The sequence below is a fragment of the Olea europaea genome, unplaced genomic scaffold (genome assembly GCF_002742605.1).
Source record: "Olea europaea var. sylvestris unplaced genomic scaffold, O_europaea_v1 scaffold670, whole genome shotgun sequence".
In the NCBI taxonomy this organism is placed as follows: Eukaryota; Viridiplantae; Streptophyta; class Magnoliopsida; order Lamiales; family Oleaceae; genus Olea; species Olea europaea.
In genome coordinates this window covers 58,168-81,802 of record NW_019265080.1, presented here as the reverse complement: position 1 = coordinate 81,802, position 23,635 = coordinate 58,168, and the positions used below count along the sequence as shown (strand labels likewise).

Genomic DNA, 23,635 nt, shown 5'->3' with positions numbered 1-23,635 from the left:
CGTCGCACCACAAGTCATCTTTTCTTTCCTAATACGGTTAATTTGTTGACAGTCAAAATTTGCAAGCATCGTTATTTTCTTCTTGATATGTGAACTGACATGCCCGAAAATATATTTCTATCAAGATCTCAAATTAATCACCCAACTTGAATGTAATGTGCCCACTAACATGCTCAAAATTACACAACTAATGGAGCGTTACAGTTGCCCAACAAAGACCAGTCAACATTAAATCAATCGGTCAATTTATATAATGCACATTATGAATGATGACAAATTTTAACATCAATATAATTTAATTTACTACACAATGCGTACCTTATTGTTATACATGGTACGTTTATCTCAAATGTACTTCACATAATTAAGTAAATAAAAGATAAAATTCTATTTATTGTAATCGAACATGTCCTCTATTTATTTCTTCAACAAATTGGACTATGGAACGTGGAAGAGTGAAATAAGTGGATGACATTAATGGGAGAATGGTCCATTTTCGACTATGAAAATCTATAATATCATTCGTAGCAGAAATTCAAGCATTGCCATTAACACTAAACCTTAAATTATGCAATTATTTGGAAATCACTTGTTTTATTGCTTACATCAACTCATTTAGCTTGTTATGAAACAAATAATACCCCAAGACAAGGACAAAAATAATAATAAATTAAAATTCTATATTTTTTTTGGACCAATCTAAATGAAGCTACATATAAAATTATGCTCCTAACCTGCCGCATGAATCTTCCACACCCAATCTAATACAAAAGTTATATAACAAAAAACCACCCATTATATTTAATAACGTTGCCTACTTTTGTAAGACTAAAATATTCCTTTTTTTTTTTCCGTCGACAAATAAATTTCTAGGTGACTCGATTCCTCGTCACATGGGCCATATTCTTGGGCCACGTCAAAATCATGAGGCCCAAAAGAGTTTTCAACGGTCCAGATGCACCAATTCCACCTGATTTCCGACACGATCACGTTGCATAACATGGCGGAGAAAACTCCGAAAAACTGACACAACCGCAACACTGCCGCCGCGACAGCGAAGGCGCCGGGAAAGGCAATGGCATGTGAACTAAAAAAGTGGGCATAAATTGATGGTGCCCCGCTCACCTGCGACGCTCCTTCGTACACCATCGTGTTGTTGATCAATGATGAAGCGTTGTCTTCTGATCCTCCGTTTTGTATCTCGGATGATGATTTCTTGCTGAAACCACGTAACAAAACAAGAGTAATTTGTTAAATATTTAAAATGTAATAAAACATGTAAAAATATTATTTTTCAAAAAAGTAAGACACGAAATCTATTTTGGCATTGCGGCCAAATTCAACCGTTTTTGTGAAATGTTGATGAAAGGACAAAATTGCCCATTTAACTTATAACGCAAATGTAATCGTTCAATCGAATTAATCATTTTGACGAACCGTCTGTTTATATATATTTAAAGGACGCAAAACGGCTAGAATGGGCATTATAGTAAATTCACCTAGCATTTGGCGATGGACAAAATGTTATGAAATAATCCGCGCCGGCGCATGTGAAGGTACTGGTTTTATCATCGTATGCGTAACTGTAGGCACGTGGACACGCGCTCTTAAACACCTGAGAATATGACGACGGTTTACAAGCATCAGGTGTACTGTACGCGCCGTTACAGCAGAACTCCTCTTTCCCGAAAGCTAAGCATGCGCTCTTGCACGCGACGTCTTCCCCATCGGAACTTGTCACCCGGAGATCAGACGGACACGCACCGTTCAGATCCGTAATGCATCCCGTCGACGTACAGTTAACCCCCGAACCTCCCTGGGGCACCACAAGCATTGGCACGTTGTACCCGTCGACAAGGCTGACGTCATAGAAGTCCATGCCGGAATCACCGTCGAGTGTGAACTCCGCCAATGTAGTAGGCGGAGCAGCACCATTCCCGGCGCAATCTATCTTCCCGGAGCCACAATCGCCGGTCAAGCAGGAGAATTTCCCGGTTGAATCCTCGCTGCAGCGTGTCCTGCCCCAGAACCGGCCACCCCACGACGACGGTGCGTTGATGATCCTCGATTCGCCCTTTTGTAGAGCAAAACCCGTCGTCGAAAGCGGTGCAATTCCCGCGTTCGATAAAATGCCTGGCCAAACAGTGAACTCACATTTGTTTACCACTGTAAATGTGGCCGATGGATATACACCTGTAACACAAGATAAAATTTCTAATCATAATTTCCGAGTAAAAGTATTCATGCAATCTAGACTGAGCTTAGTTCATCAATTTACCTGATATAAGAAAGTTTGTTAATGTCAGAAACAAAACATGTAAGTAAATCTTTGCCATCGAGTGTTTATATATATTATATGTATAAGAAAAATAGGAAGTAGAAAGAGGCGGCGGTTGGCGGTGGCGGCTGAATGAGAAACGAGAGGAAGTATGAGGTTTAATGGCAGCCTTTTGTGGGTGTGTATATATATATAAATTACAGTGGTGGTGAAATGGGGATGTTGGGCCCGTGACTCGTGTGATCCGACTGGTGTGGACAAAACCGACGTCGTTTTCTTGATCTTACTTCTGGTGTTCGAGTTAGTAAAACAGGTTTGGGTGGGTAAGAAAAATTGGATGTTTGAATGCAAGAATGGTGATCTATTCAAATGGAGATGACTTGTCACTTGTGTTGTTCAATTCTTTTTAATGATGTTTATTGGTTCATCCACTCCAATTAAAAAAAGAAAATGAAAATTGGTGTTGAAGTTTTGTATACCAACGAGGTCGAAGTAATAACAATTATGGATCTAGATGTGAAAACAAGCGAATTGACTATCATAATTATTTGTGATTGATTATGTTTCATTTGATGATGGGGGAGAAAAATTATATTAGGACATAGGGAGGGTAGTTAAGAAATTATTGAAGTGCCGATGTGTATGAAGTATGGTAGTTAAGGATCGACCCATCATCAATGTCAACTTTTCCTGTAATAATTTTAATAAAAAATTTGACATGGTTTACCTTGTAATTTCAACTAAATCAAACTTGACATGCAACAAAATTTCTTAAACATGTACATTGGATAACAAATGGAGTCCACCCGTCCCCCCTAATACATACTAATCGAGACATAATATTAATAACTCGATCATTTTTATATACCTATAAATTATTGCATATTGGGCCTCCCAATTGAACTTGGATGAGGTCCATTAACGCACTCGGTCCATCTTCATTTTTTATATATATAGAATTTCATTATACAATTAAGATACATTTCTAAACTCTAGCCAATTTCACACTTTCCCAACTCTTGCACTCTTTATTTTCTTTTCGTTCTACTGTTAAGTTGATCGTTGGAGTGCAAATAGTTGCCGAATCTTTTTCTTGATCGGCAGCCTTTGCCTCCTAACGGGGTGTTCCGTGTGCAGGCTTGGAGGGGATGAGGCCGAAGATCTTGAAAAAAATTTGACCTAGAACGCTTAGATATGTTAGAAAGTTCGACTAACGTGATACAGTATCAAGTTTAAATTTTATGCGTTATCAAGTTTACGTTCTAGATTTCACTTAACTAATTTGACCTTACGTGCGGAATTAATCTAACTAAAACAACAAGTCACTTTAATTAGTTGTCTAGGTGATTAATCATACAAGTCAATTAACCTTTGTTGGAATGCCGCAGTTTGTATATTATGCAAAGCAGTAAATAACAAATAATATGATGACGGAGAAACCCCAACGTGGGTAAAACTCCGAGACCAAGTCAGTTACCTCCACTATACCAATTCAACAAGTACAAGTTATATCAAACTCCGTACCCAATCAGACTCGTTGTTCCAGTCTCACGATCTACTGCTGTAGATACTTTTAGCCTCTTGCTAGACTTCCTGATCTACCTCCTGCAGCCCAATCTGCTATCCACTACAACCTCCCGGTCCTTAGTTGATTGTATCACCAAGTGGAACACCAAGAATCGTCGATTTTTGTGCTTGTAATTGCGCCTCAATCCACATCTCTCAATCTTTTAATGAGAGAGTCACTTCCTCAATAGATTAAGGAAGTAAGGTGTTTTGGGTTATGTAGATTCAATGTTTTTACCCAAAACAATGGTTGCCGGATCACAAGATTGATGTAGATGAAATCTCCAATTAATTTCACATTGGATCTCTTCAAAGATGTTATGAATATCTTTTTCAATGAAAGAATAATGTAGCAACTTCTCAAAATTCGTGTTAGGGTTTGGGTATTTATATTTTAAGGTATCTAGGTGGTATGGGCCGAGTAAAAATACTTCAAAAATGTGAAATAGGGTTTTTTTCGCATAGGAGTGTCGCTCAAGCGAGATGCCAGCGAGAATCGAGCGAGATGCCAGCGAGAATCGAGCGAGAGGTATTCTGTTTTTTTCGCTTGAGCGAAATGCCAACGAAAAGCGAGTGACAGTGAGCAATTGTCTGTATTTTCATCATAACTTTCTCGTTCGATGTACAATTGAGGTGATTCAAGTTGTGTTGGAAAGTTATCTCAAAGGGCTACAATTCTTCTAGAAATATTTGGTTTGGGGTTACACTACGACGTCTGGTAGACCTACGTCCTAAAGATCCCACAATATTTGGTATGGGGTTAGTCACAATATTTGGCTGGTCAGTAGCATGAACAAAGGTGGTCTGAGATGTACTAGCAATATTCAGATTAAAACCTAGATCTCCCCTATCACCAGTCGGCTTGCCTATACCCAGAATATTATCTAGCTTTTTAGAACTGCTAGAAAAGGCAAGTAACTGAGACCTAGACAACTCTAGCTCACTCTCAAGGTGTTTAACCTGAATAGCTAAGGTCTCATTCACAATGGTCAACTCACTTACTCTCCTAGAGGACATCTCATTCTTACTGGTGAGATCACTAACCCGGGCCTCTAAATGTTCCTTCTCTAGTCTAAGCTCCTTCACTTTCTTGCTCATTGCCTGGTTAGTGGCTAAGATCTTGAGGCTTTCCTCATACATCCTATCATAGACTGTTTCTAGATCTTGCTCACTTCCACTCTCATCACCATATTCTTCACTACTATCTAAGTCCTCTTTCCTATCACTCTCCTGTTCGGATCCACTTTTACCCCTAGCAACGAAAGCCACATATTTTCCACTCTTCTCACAGGTGGATTTCTCACTTTGATTGTCCGATCTAGACTCGTCATCAGTGAGAGTAGTATTCATAGCCTTCTCTTCAAATCTCTTAGCACTAGGGCACTCATTCCTCATATGACCGAAACCGCGACAGTTATGGCATCTCACGGATTTAGATTTCTTCCTAGATTCACTCGGAAACATTTTTCAGAATTTCTTAGTTAGGTAGGTCATCTCTTCATCATTGAGTGAATCTAAATTAGAAGATTCCATCCGATTGTTCCTAGCGAATTTCAAGGCTATGGATTTTTCCTTAGTAGGATTGTCTAAGGTCAACTCATAGGTCTGGAGGGATCCGACTAACTCCTCTACCTTGATAGTGTCTATGTCCTTACCTTCCTCAATAGCTGTGACTTTCAGCCTGAAACACTCGGGTAAGGATCTAAGAATTTTTCTAACTATCTTGGGCTCAGGAATTTTCTCACCTAGGTTGAAGGAAGAATTCACTATATCATTTAAGCTCGCATAAAAGACATCAAATGTCTCATCATCTCTCATCTTGATTTCCTCGAACGTACTGGTTAGCATCTGTAACTTAGAATTTTTAATGGCTTAGGTTCCCTCATGTGTGGTTTGTAAAATACCCTAAACATCCTTAGCTACCTCACACATAGATACTCTCCTAAATTCGTCAGAGGACACAACCATAAACAATGCATGTATGGCCTTGCTATTAAAGTTACAACTATCCAATTATGCTCTAGACCAGTTTTCTACGGGGGTGGGAGTGACTACACCATCTATTGTGGTACTAGGGGCAGACCAACCTTCCAGTATGCATAGTTACTACCATAAAAGTGGGACGGTACATTCAATGAGGTGCTCATCTAGACTATTTAAGGCTAGGACACGATTTTAGGTACTGATACCACTTGAAAAAAATTTGACCTAGAATGCTTAGATGTGTTAGAAAGTTCGACTAACGTGATAAAGTATCAAGTTCAAATTTTATGCGTTACCAAGTTTACGTATATGCACATAGATATATAGATAACTTCTCAAAACATTTTAATTAAAAGACTTTGTCATAACCTTATTTTACTATTTTCGCTTCTATGATGTCGTATAGTGGTTATACGGACGATGAATTATGGAATAATCGCCAACTAAAAAATTTATGTAAGTTAGGGTGTCAATAGGTGACGAAATGTTACATATTGGTGAATTTAAAACTAAATAGATGTTCCAATGATCCAATTAAGACAAATTAAATATTAGTAATATGCATACTATTCAGGTATTGGTTTTACGGGACAATAGGACGAAAAGGAAACAACGAGTAATGATAATGATAAGATGGAGTGCTGCACTGTTAGCCGGTGCATCTGTGATGCCTCGTGCCTGTTGGCATATGGGGTATGTTTTTTGGCGCAAAAAAAAAAGTGTTTTTCATCTTGAGATTGATTCCAAACACCAAACTCAAATTTTCCAAAAAGTTCTTAGTTCCTATTCTCCAAATTTCAGTTGTGCTCTTGTAATCCGGCTTGAGGCTTGGAGAATCGGCTAAAGTTATTTGCTTGAAGACTCTAAAGCATCTCGGTCAAGAAGAAGGAGCAAATGCGCTTTTAGAATAGCATTCTACGCTATTCAAATCGATTGTTTCTTCTTCTTCTCTTCTTGTTGTAGGTTGATAGGTGGATTGTTCTTCATTGTCCCAAATCTTGCAAAGATTTTTCAACAAGATCCGATTGAAATTTTGTTAAAAGTTCAATAATCGCAAATCAAATTAATTTACTTGCAAGAAAAGTGAAAGCAACAAAGAATGTAGATAGATTTCAACTTTTCTGAGTTCTATACTTTCAGCCACCACCTTTGTGATCCCATGAAATAGTGAAATGAATATCTACATTTGTAATTTATCTTCTAAGCTAAGGTAGCTTGTATTTTTTTTTTTCTTTGTTTTTTCCTTTTTTTTTTTTATTTGACACTTTTTAGGACATAAACTACTTGAATGGATTAAAGAAACTAATCACCATTTCATTAATTATTCTCAACCAATGATTACAAGTTTAAAGAGAGTGGTTTCATTTTATTTAATATCTCATTTTATATTTTTTTCTGAAAAATACATCATTTTCATTAAAATCAATATTTTTCAATCATTTTCGAACGGATTATCCATTTTCCATTGTGATTTTGACCACATTGGAGAAACCTTGTGGAATGTCTACATGTTTGGTCTTCCTTATGAAAAATAAAATTTTTGAGGTTATCCAACTTCTCTAAATATCTTTATCCATTGGGTAACTAGTTAGAAGAAAATATCTGTAATTTTAGTCAATTTAAATAAGACATATAATGTAACAAGTTGTTCAACTGGTAGATATATTTTCAAGACCAAAAATGAGAAGTTGGTGACCCGTCTAAAGGGTTTTATTTATTTATATTATCAATTATTGAGAATAACAGTTAGTTTAAAAATATTCAAGGTTATAGAGCTTATACTCTAATTCTACGTAAGACTGTATAGAAATTTATAAATAAACCGAGATAGTTACATTTCAAAATATTTTAATGATAGGATGGATCTCATCAACGTCTCGACTAAGAGTTTTATATTTGAAAAAAAAAACTAAATATGAGTTAGGACGAAGGAAATGTCAATATGCTTGCAAAACGATGTTTCTAATTGTCCTGATTAATTTTTTTCATCAATTTGCTTCATTAAAATAATTAAATGCCTTTTTGGTCTAAATCAGTGTAACTAGACCCAATTTTATAATTTCTATAGTTAAAGTGACAAGAAATAATTATTTAACAATTAATTATATTATTAATTAATAGACTCTTTGCATGTTATCTGTTTTGTAAAGGCATTATCTTATGTCGCCAAATTTGACAAATTTTTAGTCTCTTCAAGGTTCCGTGTAGGTGAATATGAAATGTCCCCTTTCAGTTTTTGTGTCCAAGAAAACTTATCTTTCGAGGATTAGCTTAATATTAATAATAATGCAATAATAAGTAAGAGCACCTCGTTACATTCGAAAAAAGCGCAATACCATGAATTTACTAAATTTCATACCTGTAAAATTAGAGGTAGATCGTAAAATAATATAATCTTATCTCGTTTATATAGTACTGACTACTGAACAAGAGATTTTTGTAAATCAATTTCCCCCTACAAGATAATTACAAGTCTATAATGGTGTTCTTTGGTTTGGATTTAAATAATTTTCTTCATGAGAGTATTGTGCCACATAGGATCTAGTCAATGCCTAATACAATTAGCGCTGCTTATGTGGTTCTAATTCCATGCAAATCATGCCTACTATTTCTTTTATTTTTAATTGTTTTTCTTTTAATAAATAAATATTGCTTGGTCAAATAACTCTTTAGTATGTACAAATCATAAAATAAAAGCACTTTCATAGTTATGTTTTCAAATCATCGATTCAATGCTCATGTCACTCTTGATTTTACTTGCGAAGAGTCAACAAATTTTTAACAATTCTTTTTGAAAACGCTCTCTGCTCTACTAATAAAAGCTCTAGATCAAAATAATTGTATCGAATACTGAAGAAGAAAAATAGGTACAATGTATATTTGCAAAAGTCGAGAGCATAGACAATCAATGTCGAATAAAAACCTTAGATTCTTAAAATTTTCCAAAAAAATAGTTTATATGTCTGTGTGTGGAGGGAACATAGACAATTTATGTCCAAACGTGGCATCTCTTCATTGAAATATGAAATGGAAAGTTTAATCACTTATCGATTTCTTAGCACAATAATGTAATGTTGTAAGAGAGATTGTTCATACCTTTCCAACTGCTAACATGACTAAACCAAGGTACTACGTGGAACAATTTTGGTGAACGAATCTCAACTGTTTTCCCTTTGATAGAAGAAGCTCCACCACTAGTGAATCATAATTTGAATTGGTGGGCCTAACATATTTTACATTTTTTTTGTTCTTCTTATTCGTCGCACCACAAGTCATCTTTTCTTTCCTAATACGGTTAATTTGTTGACAGTCAAAATTTGCAAGCATCGTTATTTTCTTCTTGATATGTGAACTGACATGCCCGAAAATATATTTCTATCAAGATCTCAAATTAATCACCCAACTTGAATGTAATGTGCCCACTAACATGCTCAAAATTACACAACTAATGGAGCGTTACAGTTGCCCAACAAAGACCAGTCAACATTAAATCAATCGGTCAATTTATATAATGCACATTATGAATGATGACAAATTTTAACATCAATATAATTTAATTTACTACACAATGCGTACCTTATTGTTATACATGGTACGTTTATCTCAAATGTACTTCACATAATTAAGTAAATAAAAGATAAAATTCTATTTATTGTAATCGAACATGTCCTCTATTTATTTCTTCAACAAATTGGACTATGGAACGTGGAAGAGTGAAATAAGTGGATGACATTAATGGGAGAATGGTCCATTTTCGACTATGAAAATCTATAATATCATTCGTAGCAGAAATTCAAGCATTGCCATTAACACTAAACCTTAAATTATGCAATTATTTGGAAATCACTTGTTTTATTGCTTACATCAACTCATTTAGCTTGTTATGAAACAAATAATACCCCAAGACAAGGACAAAAATAATAATAAATTAAAATTCTATATTTTTTTTGGACCAATCTAAATGAAGCTACATATAAAATTATGCTCCTAACCTGCCGCATGAATCTTCCACACCCAATCTAATACAAAAGTTATATAACAAAAAACCACCCATTATATTTAATAACGTTGCCTACTTTTGTAAGACTAAAATATTCCTTTTTTTTTTTCCGTCGACAAATAAATTTCTAGGTGACTCGATTCCTCGTCACATGGGCCATATTCTTGGGCCACGTCAAAATCATGAGGCCCAAAAGAGTTTTCAACGGTCCAGATGCACCAATTCCACCTGATTTCCGACACGATCACGTTGCATAACATGGCGGAGAAAACTCAGAAAAACTGACACAACCGCAACACTGCCGCCGCGACAGCGAAGGCGCCGGGAAAGGCAATGGCATGTGAACTAAAAAAGTGGGCATAAATTGATGGTGCCCCGCTCACCTGCGACGCTCCTTCGTACACCATCGTGTTGTTGATCAATGATGAAGCGTTGTCTTCTGATCCTCCGTTTTGTATCTCGGATGATGATTTCTTGCTGAAACCACGTAACAAAACAAGAGTAATTTGTTAAATATTTAAAATGTAATAAAACATGTAAAAATATTATTTTTCAAAAAAGTAAGACACGAAATCTATTTTGGCATTGCGGCCAAATTCAACCGTTTTTGTGAAATGTTGATGAAAGGACAAAATTGCCCATTTAACTTATAACGCAAATGTAATCGTTCAATCGAATTAATCATTTTGACGAACCGTCTGTTTATATATATTTAAAGGACGCAAAACGGCTAGAATGGGCATTATAGTAAATTCACCTAGCATTTGGCGATGGACAAAATGTTATGAAATAATCCGCGCCGGCGCATGTGAAGGTACTGGTTTTATCATCGTATGCGTAACTGTAGGCACGTGGACACGCGCTCTTAAACACCTGAGAATATGACGACGGTTTACAAGCATCAGGTGTACTGTACGCGCCGTTACAGCAGAACTCCTCTTTCCCGAAAGCTAAGCATGCGCTCTTGCACGCGACGTCTTCCCCATCGGAACTTGTCACCCGGAGATTAGACGGACACGCACCGTTCAGATCCGTAATGCATCCCGTCGACGTACAGTTAACCCCCGAACCTCCCTGGGGCACCACAAGCATTGGCACGTTGTACCCGTCGACAAGGCTGACGTCATAGAAGTCCATGCCGGAATCACCGTCGAGTGTGAACTCCGCCAATGTAGTAGGCGGAGCAGCACCATTCCCGGCGCAATCTATCTTCCCGGAGCCACAATCGCCGGTCAAGCAGGAGAATTTCCCGGTTGAATCCTCGCTGCAGCGTGTCCTGCCCCAGAACCGGCCACCCCACGACGACGGTGCGTTGATGATCCTCGATTCGCCCTTTTGTAGAGCAAAACCCGTCGTCGAAAGCGGTGCAATTCCCGCGTTCGATAAAATGCCTGGCCAAACAGTGAACTCACATTTGTTTACCACTGTAAATGTGGCCGATGGATATACACCTGTAACACAAGATAAAATTTCTAATCATAATTTCCGAGTAAAAGTATTCATGCAATCTAGACTGAGCTTAGTTCATCAATTTACCTGATATAAGAAAGTTTGTTAATGTCAGAAACAAAACATGTAAGTAAATCTTTGCCATCGAGTGTTTATATATATTATATGTATAAGAAAAATAGGAAGTAGAAAGAGGCGGCGGTTGGCGGTGGCGGCTGAATGAGAAACGAGAGGAAGTATGAGGTTTAATGGCAGCCTTTTGTGGGTGTGTATATATATATAAATTACAGTGGTGGTGAAATGGGGATGTTGGGCCCGTGACTCGTGTGATCCGACTGGTGTGGACAAAACCGACGTCGTTTTCTTGATCTTACTTCTGGTGTTCGAGTTAGTAAAACAGGTTTGGGTGGGTAAGAAAAATTGGATGTTTGAATGCAAGAATGGTGATCTATTCAAATGGAGATGACTTGTCACTTGTGTTGTTCAATTCTTTTTAATGATGTTTATTGGTTCATCCACTCCAATTAAAAAAAGAAAATGAAAATTGGTGTTGAAGTTTTGTATACCAACGAGGTCGAAGTAATAACAATTATGGATCTAGATGTGAAAACAAGCGAATTGACTATCATAATTATTTGTGATTGATTATGTTTCATTTGATGATGGGGGAGAAAAATTATATTAGGACATAGGGAGGGTAGTTAAGAAATTATTGAAGTGCCGATGTGTATGAAGTATGGTAGTTAAGGATCGACCCATCATCAATGTCAACTTTTCCTGTAATAATTTTAATAAAAAATTTGACATGGTTTACCTTGTAATTTCAACTAAATCAAACTTGACATGCAACAAAATTTCTTAAACATGTACATTGGATAACAAATGGAGTCCACCCGTCCCCCCTAATACATACTAATCGAGACATAATATTAATAACTCGATCATTTTTATATACCTATAAATTATTGCATATTGGGCCTCCCAATTGAACTTGGATGAGGTCCATTAACGCACTCGGTCCATCTTCATTTTTTATATATATAGAATTTCATTATACAATTAAGATACATTTCTAAACTCTAGCCAATTTCACACTTTCCCAACTCTTGCACTCTTTATTTTCTTTTCGTTCTACTGTTAAGTTGATCGTTGGAGTGCAAATAGTTGCCGAATCTTTTTCTTGATCGGCAGCCTTTGCCTCCTAACGGGGTGTTCCGTGTGCAGGCTTGGAGGGGATGAGGCCGAAGATCTTGAAAAAAATTTGACCTAGAACGCTTAGATATGTTAGAAAGTTCGACTAACGTGATACAGTATCAAGTTTAAATTTTATGCGTTATCAAGTTTACGTTCTAGATTTCACTTAACTAATTTGACCTTACGTGCGGAATTAATCTAACTAAAACAACAAGTCACTTTAATTAGTTGTCTAGGTGATTAATCATACAAGTCAATTAACCTTTGTTGGAATGCCGCAGTTTGTATATTATGCAAAGCAGTAAATAACAAATAATATGATGACGGAGAAACCCCAACGTGGGTAAAACTCCGAGACCAAGTCAGTTACCTCCACTATACCAATTCAACAAGTACTGGTTAGTGGCTAAGATCTTGAGGCTTTCCTCATACATCCTATCATAGACTGTTTCTAGATCTTGCTCACTTCCACTCTCATCACCATATTCTTCACTACTATCTAAGTCCTCTTTCCTATCACTCTCCTGTTCGGATCCACTTTTACCCCTAGCAACGAAAGCCACATATTTTCCACTCTTCTCACAGGTGGATTTCTCACTTTGATTGTCCGATCTAGACTCGTCATCAGTGAGAGTAGTATTCATAGCCTTCTCTTCAAATCTCTTAGCACTAGGGCACTCATTCCTCATATGACCGAAACCGCGACAGTTATGGCATCTCACGGATTTAGATTTCTTCCTAGATTCACTCGGAAACATTTTTCAGAATTTCTTAGTTAGGTAGGTCATCTCTTCATCATTGAGTGAATCTAAATTAGAAGATTCCATCCGATTGTTCCTAGCGAATTTCAAGGCTATGGATTTTTCCTTAGTAGGATTGTCTAAGGTCAACTCATAGGTCTGGAGGGATCCGACTAACTCCTCTACCTTGATAGTGTCTATGTCCTTACCTTCCTCAATAGCTGTGACTTTCAGCCTGAAACACTCGGGTAAGGATCTAAGAATTTTTCTAACTATCTTGGGCTCAGGAATTTTCTCACCTAGGTTGAAGGAAGAATTCACTATATCATTTAAGCTCGCATAAAAGACATCAAATGTCTCATCATCTCTCATCTTGATTTCCTCGAACGTACTGGTTAGCATCTGTAACTTAGAATTTTTAATGGCTTAGGTTCCCTCATGTGTGGTTTGTAAAATACCCTAAACATCCTTAGCTACCTCACACATAGATACTCTCCTAAATTCGTCAGAGGACACAACCATAAACAATGCATGTATGGCCTTGCTATTAAAGTTACAACTATCCAATTATGCTCTAGACCAGTTTTCTACGGGGGTGGGAGTGACTACACCATCTATTGTGGTACTAGGGGCAGACCAACCTTCCAGTATGCATAGTTACTACCATAAAAGTGGGACGGTACATTCAATGAGGTGCTCATCTAGACTATTTAAGGCTAGGACACGATTTTAGGTACTGATACCACTTGAAAAAAATTTGACCTAGAATGCTTAGATGTGTTAGAAAGTTCGACTAACGTGATAAAGTATCAAGTTCAAATTTTATGCGTTACCAAGTTTACGTTCTAGATTTCACTTTAACCAATTTGACTTTACATGTGGAATTAATCTAACTAAAGCAACAAGTCACTTTAATTAGTTGTCTAGGTGATTAATCATACAAGTCAATTAACCTATGTTGGAATGCCGCAGTTTGTATATTATGCAAAGCAATAAATAACAAACAATATGATGACGGAAAAATCCCAACGTGGGTAAAACTTCAGGACCAAACCAATTACCTCCACTATACCAATTCAGCAAGTACAAGTCATACCAAACTTCATACCCAATCAGACCCGCTGTTCTAGTCTCACGATGATTAATCATACAAGTCAATTAACCTATGTTGGAATGCCGCAGTTTGTATATTATGCAAAGCAATAAATAACAAACAATATGATGACGGAAAAATCCCAACGTGGGTAAAACTTCAGGACCAAACCAATTACCTCCACTATACCAATTCAGCAAGTACAAGTCATACCAAACTTCATACCCAATCAGACCCGCTGTTCTAGTCTCACGATCTACTGCTGTAGTACTTCTAGCCTCTTGCTAGACTTCCTGATCTACCTCCTGCAGTCCAATCTACTGTTCACTACAACCTCCTGGTCCTTAACTGATTGTATCACCAAGTGAAACACCAAGAACCGCCCGTTCTTGTGCTTGTAACTGCGCCTCAATCCACCTCTCTCAATCCTCCAATGAGAGAGTCACTTTCTCAATAGATTAAAGAAGTAAGGTATTTTGGGTTATGTAGATTCAATGTTTTTACCCAAAACAATGGTTGTCGAATCACAAGATTGATGTAGATGAAATCTCCAATTAATTGCACCTTGGATCTCTTCAAAGATATTATGAATATCTTTTTCAATGAAAGAATAATGTAGCAATCTCTCAAAATTCGTGCTAGGGTTTGGGTATTTATATTTTAAGGTATCTAGGTGGTATGGGCTAAGTAAAATACTTCAAAAATGTGAAATAGAGTTTTTTCCGTATAGAAGTGTCGCTCGAGCGAGAGGTATTCTTTTTTTTTTTGCTCGAGCGAAATGCCAGCGAGAAGTGAGCGACAGTGAGCAGTCGTCTGTATTTTCATCATAACTTTCTCGTCTGATATCCGATTGAGGTTATTCAAGTTGTGTTAGAAAGTTATTTCAAAGAGCTACAATTATTCTAGAAATAGCCTTGTCCAAATTCTAACGTTTTTTATGTGAAAAATACATTGCAAGTTAGGATTGAAAATTCGGAACATATTTTGTGCGACTCTTTGATATCCTTTAGACTTCCAATTGCATTCCGATGATCTTGTGCGATCTTCTTGGACATCTTGGGCTCCTTCAACAACTCGAACACTAATTTACCTCATCTATATAAATTGCACCCTAAGTCCCTTACTTTTACACCAATATTCAATTAAGTCCCTGACTTTTACAATTATACAATTTAGTCTGTTTTGTCCACAGATTAGCCAATTACACTTATAGACCTAACATATCTGTTGGTGATATTTTTTGGAGTCAATAGATTGATATCGTCTATGGAAATCAATACATTAACCATATTACCACATCCCAAAAACCATCGGGAAAAATATAATTTTTTCAGGCAGTTTCTCTACCAAAAGTTCAAGGAAATCTGCCGCCACCAACGAAGAAAAAAGCTACTGGAATTGGAGTTTTCAAAACATAAAATTTTGAGGATTTTCTTTGGCTGCCATATAGAAGCATCAGCCGCCGGAATGATACATTTTTTCCAGATAGTTATCTACCAAAACAGCAAGTTGGCCATCAAAAATTAGAAAAAGAAAGCAACCCAGGTTAATAAATAGCTATTTCCATTTATTGGTTGAATAAACCCCCTAGAAATTTTTTATAAAATTAACACGAATATTCATGAATCCACAGAAAATGCAACAAGTCCCATATGTTTATGTACATGACACACAAAATACCTTGATTACTATGAACATGTGTCCGCAAAAGATAATGACTGCGTGAATTACACAAGTCATACAAACTAATTATGGCTCGACTCAACAGATCAAAAGGTTCTAAAAGCTACTCAATTCAACTACCATCTCATAAAAAATGTGACAAAATATATGAGCTTGTATTTAATGAAGGTAGAAAAATCAAAAGAATAAAAGTACAAGTGCACAACAATACTAAAATGACATATCTGACAATCGTTCTTTATGAGTTTTCATACTCCGATTCCTTTGTAAAATGATTTCATTATCAATTTTTAAAAATATTTAATTCTCAACATAAACAATGTGACTGTTATTCATCAATTGATTTCCAATTCAATGGTGATATTCATTCCTTACAACGTTCATTTGCAAGAAATACTCTTTCAGAAATAACAACCAGAAGAAGTAGTTCCAAAGTCAAATGCTTGTTAACAAATGGATATACTCTACTTTTCTTCGTAATAACTAACTTCTCCCAAAGAACATTTAAGGACATCCAATCCTTCAAATTCTTTATTAGAGAAGTATATAAAAAATATAAGTTTCAACTTGATCACCAAGTGTCAAATGATTTAGGGTACCATTATTTTCATTCGCAGTTTTTATATATGCATCCCACTCTATATACACCCCTATTAAAATATAAAAAATTACTATTTTCATACACTTCAAATTTCAATATTGTCCTTGTTAAATTCATTCATTTAAACATTATATATTCATACAAATTTTATTTATTCATCCCACTATGAATACATTTCTAATTCAATTTTGAAAATCACTATCAACATTTAATCTTATTCTTATTTTTTATTTTCTATATTGTCATGTTGGTGCTTTAATATTTAGTTATAAAAGTTAGCAAATCTCTTTTCTTAAAGTTATAGGATTCTCTCAAGAGTATACTGCACAAACAAAACGAATCCCTCATCGAATCATATATTAATTATTATTTTTGCTTATAAGCTCATAATTTGGCTTTTTGTGTTTCAGTTGATAATTTTAAATTTGTTTCCTTTTATAATAGAAGAATATTTGGATAGGTATTGAAACATATTTTGAAATTTCTCGTATGTTTTCATCTATCAAATCAATATTTTAAAAAAGTATAAAAAATAAAATTCCAGTTTTCATATCATGAACAAATTATAACTCAAATAATGTGTTGATTTTTTTTATTTATTTTTTTAAATTTCCATTGAAGATGATGTTTTATGATTAGGGTTTTATGATTGTAATTAAAGATGATATTTTATATATGATTATTAGAAGTTTAGTTAATCACAAACTCTATAAGAATATATAAATGTTTAAAAGAATTTATGAAAATAAACGTTAGTGGATAAATTTAGAACAATATATTTTTATTTAACTTTATATATGTCTACTTATGTAAATTTACATAAGATAAAAAACTTAATATAATTATTTTTTTAAAAGTGGATATATATATTTAAAAATTGTGGATGTAAATAGTAGTATCCATGATTTATTCTTGAAAAATCTTCAAGAAAAAACTTAGCAAGTTGAATCGTCAAAAGCAGCAAATGAATTTTGTGGACAAAAACAAGCTACACAAAAAAAGGGATAAAACCCCAATTTTCAAAATTAAATATCGAGCGAGAGTGAAAATTGGAGAGAGAGCGCACTTTGTAGTATCTCAGTAACTTTGAGCCACCACCAAAGGAAGTGGAAGAACACACCAAATGTCAAGGTCGAAACAATAGATACTCGGGATCTAAACATGGTTTGATGGGAATAGAAATTAAAGCACTATCAATTTTATGTTTCTTGATGAAATCACCTTTTGAAAACAATTATATGTTTCTAGGTTCCATCCATTTAACCATTGTTTGGCTTATGTGTTATAATTGATCATATCACTTTCTATATTCATATTTTGTGGTTAATAAATTCTTCTCCACTTTTCCACTCATTTTTATTTATTAATACTTGAATCCTTTAATAAATAACTCACAAACTTGCTTATAGAGCATGTTTATTAATGTTTTTAAATGTTAATAAGTTGTGAATCTTATGAAATATGTGAATGAAAAATATGTTGAACCAATTTATATTAGCTTTGCCATCTTGTTACTAGTATGGATGGAAATATTTTATGAGTATCATGGCTAGGCCTACCTTATCCATTTGTCTTCCTATTTGGGCCCGTTTGACTCATAAGCTGTCAAACTTTCACACTACACAAGTTTTAGAGCAAAAAAATTAAAAAAAAATCATATATACCCATTAATGGAAAAAAGTTCGACATTATGTGAAAAATACATCAATAGTATTGAGTCAAAATCTTTCTCTTTGGGCCCATTTGCCTCTTGAGATTTCAATTTGCAATATGTACTATATCTTTCTATGTACTAATTCTAGTATTAGAGAATTTTCACAAGACTCTCTATTTATAAAGAACATTTTATGTATAATAGAGTATATTTAAACTTATAGAATAAATTTTTCTATACACTCTAATAATACTCTCTTTATTTTGTTTTTTTCCATTAAATATTTTTTGATTTCTCATCACCTCTTTTATAAATTAATGATTTATAAGTGTGATTCATACGCTTATTTGGGGTTATAAATAATGACATTTTGTAGTTCTTTTGATAAAATATAGTTTAATTTGTGTTTATTAGATAAAACTCCTGATTTTATGAAAAATTAGAGAAAACAAGCTAAAAATAAAGAAGAATAACAAAATTAAAACTATGGGAACTAAATTGCAACATTTCAATCGTTGCATCGAGACATAAAATGAAGAGTGAAGATGCTACAAACTCAATTGAAGACATTAAATGGATGAAATCACAAGTGAAAAGGATAAAAAAATTCATTGCAAAAAGTTCAGGTACCAATTTGCACAATTGGCTCCAAAATGAAAAACTATGCGTACGCATTGGCTTGCAAGCTGTGCATACAAGAGCCCCCATTATAGGATGACTGAAGCTAAAATCACTCTACTATACATAGACATGTCATATACCATGCGTACGCATGGCTTTCCGGCTGAGAAATATTTTCTTTCCTTTTTCTTACTTCGATTCTTTATAGTATGATATTTTTACACCTTTTTAATCGAGAAAGAGTCGTCTAGAACGTACTTTGAAACTATCATCACTTATCCTATCATTGAAGCAACTCTAACACGAGCTTTAGACAGAATTAACAAAAGGAATTGAAGATTCAATGCACAAATCGAAAGAAAGTAAAAGAAATTGATTTCTCAAATTTCTACATCCATTATTTGAATTGGGTAATGTCTCTTAACTTCTTGTGTAACTTAGATACAATTATATTAGACTAAACCTTTCTTGTGTATTGAATGAATGATGGAATTTCTTATGTTATATTTCTAATTTAAGATTTTTCGTATTTTAATTATTTATCGTGTTTGTGATTAAGTATGCATGAATATTGTTTTAATTGATTGCTAAGCTACCAATTAGAAAACCTATTGCTTATTCATAATGTTGAGAGACTCACAATAAGTAAAATACTGCATATTTAACTCGTGGGTACTAGGTATTATGAATGATATTTAAGGCATGTGCAATTGTGTGCGATAATCGGGTATGATTGAATGCTTGCATTATATATGTGTTTAGACTAGGAATAGGAAAGGTAGTGCTAAGGATAAGTTTAATATATTTTGAAAAAGAATATTTGATATTACTAGATTATTAATTGCCATGTACACGAGAATAACATTAACTTACCTAAATTGAGAATTGAAAATAGAAACCAATAGGTGGATTCTGAAATCCAATATATTCATTTACAGAACAATCTTTTACAGGTTTTATTAGTTTGTTTAAAATAATTACAAAACATCTAACTATTTTGTGTCACATAGATCGAATTTGATAGAAACTAGCACTTTAGAATTAATAGTTATTCATCGTGCGACGATAACTCAATTTATTTATTACTTGTCAATGATCTTGTAAGCTTATGAGTTTTGTCTGAACAATGATCAATCAATTTAAATGTGATTTGAATAATTTAAATATAAAGTATTAAAATTTGTAATTAATTAAATGCAATCATTGATAATTAAGAATAGATGGTGAATTTGACTCTCCAAAATATAAATGCTTGCTTTACATATAAATTCAAACTAGATAGTGCTAAGGATAGGTCTAATATGTATCTCAAAAAAGAGTATTAGACATTAGAGGATTATTGATTGTCACGAACACGGAATAACACTAACTTACAGAAGTCGAGAATTGGAAATAGAAACCAATAGGTGAATTTTGAAATTCAATACATTCATTTACAAAACAATCTTTTACAGTATTCTTAATTTAGTTTAAAATAATTACAAAACATCTAAATATTTTGTGTCATGTAGATTGAATTTGGTAGAAACTGGTACTCTAGAATTAATAGTTATTCATCGTGGGACTATAAATCAACTCGTCACATTATTGCTTGTCAATAATTCTGTACACTTGCGAGTTTTGTTCGAATAATGATCAATCAATTTAAATGTGATCTGAATAATTTAAAATTTAAATTATAAAGTGTTAAAATTTATAATTTATTAAGCCCTCGTTTGTTTTCTATTAATTTTCAAATTGTATTTTTTTCATCACATCGACGTGGGGACTATGCAATATTTTATTTTCCCATTAAAATTCAAATTGTGCAAAATGCCAACTTTGTCCTTTTTTGTCATTATTATGAAGTTCTTTTCTGCCCATGTAAATAAATGGAATGCGGCTTGAACGAATTGAGGACAAGAAACAAGGCGAAGGAAGTGGAAGTACCTGTATTCCTGCAGACTCCATTTTCGATGGGTGGAGAAGCTGTGTACTGGGGATTTTTTGCAGGCGAGTGATTGCAAAGAAGCGGTCAACGTGGAGCCCTTTTCCCGCACTCTTCGTTGCCGCGACTGTCACCACAGTTGAAATCGGTGGCTGTGTGTGTGGAAGGTTTCGTGGTCGTTTGGAAACATTTATGCCGGATGTCGTCGGTTTCAACCAAAAGGTGAGAGAGTTCTTATGTCGGTGGGAGGGACAATTGGAGGAAAAATGAAAGTGTAGGCACTGTACACCATCACATGGTGTGTCAGACGTGACACCCAACGGTAGAAAAATGTATTAATGGCAAAAAAGAATGAGTACCAAACAGCAGCTAAATGCAATTATTGATGATTAAGAATAGAGATTGAATTTAGCACTCCAAAATATGAAGCTTATTTTTAAACATCAACTCTCTAACATCGAGAGCATTTTATGTTTAGAGAATCTCTTAAACATACTCTTTGTAGCCAATTTCAAAAGGATGGTTTCAAGATTCAATCCCATTGTCTTTGAAGTTTGATAGCCTAAGTACAATTTGATATTGAACTCTCTTGTTCATCCAAAGGGCAAGATTTGAATGACATAATATAGCATGACATAATCCCAGCCTGATCTATAAGTAAATTATACAATACTGGATAGTTTATCTTAAATGATTCTTAATACCTACTTATTTTCAGCCTTGCACATGTATAACTCACGAAATATACTTATTTTTAAGCTTTGCCAAACATATGTCATTTCACTAATTGAGCTACCAGCACTGGTCAGTTTCCCAATTCCGGTTCCCGCAAGTGTAACCGGCACACATTCTCGCGCTCACTGTCGGCCGGCGGCGGGAAAGTGCTTGGTCATAATTCGCACGCTTCTCAGGATCAGATAGAGTGGCATAAGCGGCATGCAATCTCATAAATTGATCGGCTGCTGACATCTCATTTTCTCCGACGTTCGATGCAACGTCAGGATGCATGATTCTGGCCAATCTTCTGTACGCCGTCTTGATTTCGTGACCTGAAGCATTAATCTGTAATCCCAGAAGTTCGTACAACGACGCCGTTTGTGAAACACTGCTGCTACTAGAAGCCGTCCCGGTGGTGGCGGAGATAAGAAGTGGGCGGAGGAAACCAATATGGCGCAGAGGAGATGGTGGCGAGAATTTGGTACCTATTATTTGGTTTGTGAGATAGAATGATGAAGAAGCCATGATAGAATAGAATAAGCGTGTGTACTTCGGATGGATTAGAGAGAATATATTTGAGGGGGGGAATACATAGGGATAGGGTTATGAGAGTGGTCGGTGGTGATTGTGTTTGGATCCGAGATTGAGGTAAAAATGGATAAACGTGAGTATTGCTTACTCATCTATTTTTTGGTTGTCAATTTTAATGGTTGAACCCTAATTTTGAAGACCTTCACAGTCTCGTCTCTGAAGCATTGTGAATTAGGTAAATCGCGGGATATGTCCCCGCAGGTTAGGGAACAAGAATTTGTCCGTACACTAGTACCCACAAAAAGTCAAATTTCATATCTCAGGAATCGAACCCTCACACTACGACTGCCAGCAAGGTTGAAACTATCTCATTCATATCCTTTGCACCACTGGATTATGCCCCAGTGGGCGATTAAGTTATAGTTAATGATGTTAAAATGTATTGAGTTGCTCGTAAAAAATTTCAAGGCATGGTTTGTCCATACAGCTGAGGCACAATTTATTCATTGAAGGAAGGGAGCCATAACGCAAGAGTTTCAAAAGAAAATTATAGTTTTTAACTTTTTTCGATTGAAGAATCAAAATTTGTTACGACGAGTGATGACCATGTTGGGATAGAGATGGTTTGGCACCGGAGACTACTAAAAATATTAGGCCTTGCTAGCTCTATATGATATTTTTAGGAAATGTTCGGTAAAAATCAAGTCGTGTTTGCTTTTTTGCACTTTTAGTTGGATATTATTGAAAATTAGATTCTTAATTGTAAATCATTGGGTTCAATTTTAATGGTAAAGATGTTGTTGTTAACTGGTCCAATTTTTGCCGTCTTTAGGTTTTCTTTTATTCTTTATATTGCCAATTCTCTTTCCACATAATTTGTCCCAAAAATTGAAGTATTTTGTACTCAAAATAATACTTGTCTTAACAAGGTATACATAGAGGTTGCCCTCTGGGAAAGTAAGGATAAGGATACAACGAATTTTAAGAGTAATCTAGACAGCCTATGATTTGTGTTCATTGTACAAAAGCTATTTGGTGCCCATATTTGTTGCTTCAAAATTTAGGGGGGTTACTGAAAATGGCCAACAAATCATGTGCCTTGTTTTTCTCAATCGTTCTTTTGATCCATCCAAGTTACTTGCCATCGTGGCATGTCTCGTAAGTAGACTGAATAGTACTGAACAATATATAGCCCTTGAGTCACCAATTAATTTTAACCACACATTTTATTAGATCCAAAACTTTTCAATCACACGTTTCATCGAATTTTATCAAAATCTACTCAAAATTTAATTTTAATCCCTATCAAACCGAAAGTTCTGAATGATATATAATGCTGGTAGTTTTTTCATATTGTAGGTCGAGTGACTCAATCAGATATATACTTGGGCAGTTATCGTTTGTAAAATGAAAATGTCAACAATGCATAGCACACAGTGTTTGGTAGATCATTTCTTTACATGAATATCTGTCACATTCTGTTTGACTAAAAACAAATCTTGGGCATATATGCCTAATGCAACTCTTTTCTATTCATTTTTCTTTTCATCTTTTTTTTTTGGTGGGGGGGGGGGGGGGGGGGGGGCTCAAACATAAAC

General features: G+C 35.1%; 3 protein-coding genes across 3 annotated transcripts; all 3 read right to left on the bottom strand.

Moving 5' to 3' along the window:
• Positions 1–650: 650 nt before the first annotated feature.
• On the bottom strand, positions 651–2,520 carry LOC111390308 (thaumatin-like protein 1b). The gene is made up of 3 exons (XM_023015323.1): positions 2,279–2,520; positions 1,500–2,193; positions 651–1,219 (listed from the first exon to the last, which is right to left on the bottom strand). Exons 1-3 carry the CDS (start codon positions 2,334–2,336, stop codon positions 829–831), a joined length of 1,143 nt encoding a protein of 380 aa, XP_022871091.1. The 5' UTR covers positions 2,337–2,520; the 3' UTR covers positions 651–828.
• Positions 2,521–9,735: 7,215 nt separating this feature from the next.
• LOC111390305 (thaumatin-like protein 1b) lies at positions 9,736–11,639 on the bottom strand. The gene is made up of 3 exons (XM_023015321.1): positions 11,364–11,639; positions 10,585–11,278; positions 9,736–10,304 (listed from the first exon to the last, which is right to left on the bottom strand). Exons 1-3 carry the CDS (start codon positions 11,419–11,421, stop codon positions 10,100–10,102), a joined length of 957 nt encoding a protein of 318 aa, XP_022871089.1. The 5' UTR covers positions 11,422–11,639; the 3' UTR covers positions 9,736–10,099.
• Positions 11,640–21,159: 9,520 nt separating this feature from the next.
• Positions 21,160–22,142, bottom strand: LOC111390312 (chaperone protein dnaJ 11, chloroplastic-like). The gene has a single exon (XM_023015331.1). The coding sequence runs from the start codon at positions 22,029–22,031 to the stop codon at positions 21,582–21,584; it is 450 nt and encodes a 149-aa protein (XP_022871099.1). The 5' UTR covers positions 22,032–22,142; the 3' UTR covers positions 21,160–21,581.
• Positions 22,143–23,635: the final 1,493 nt, after the last annotated feature.

Bases quoted from the DNA above. Each gene is read 5' to 3' on its own strand.
- LOC111390308 (XM_023015323.1), bottom strand. From the start codon at position 2,336: ATGGCAAAGATTTACTTACATGTTTTGTTTCTGACATTAACAAACTTT. The intron at 2,194-2,278 runs GTAAATTGATGA...CTTGTGTTACAG, and splicing joins AACAAACTTTCTTATATCAG to GTGTATATCCATCGGCCACA. The intron at 1,220-1,499 runs GTGAATTTACTA...ACGTGGTTTCAG, and splicing joins TGTCCATCGCCAAATGCTAG to CAAGAAATCATCATCCGAGA.
- LOC111390305 (XM_023015321.1), bottom strand. From the start codon at position 11,421: ATGGCAAAGATTTACTTACATGTTTTGTTTCTGACATTAACAAACTTT. The intron at 11,279-11,363 runs GTAAATTGATGA...CTTGTGTTACAG, and splicing joins AACAAACTTTCTTATATCAG to GTGTATATCCATCGGCCACA. The intron at 10,305-10,584 runs GTGAATTTACTA...ACGTGGTTTCAG, and splicing joins TGTCCATCGCCAAATGCTAG to CAAGAAATCATCATCCGAGA.
- LOC111390312 (XM_023015331.1), bottom strand. From the start codon at position 22,031: ATGGCTTCTTCATCATTCTATCTCACAAACCAAATAATAGGTACCAAA.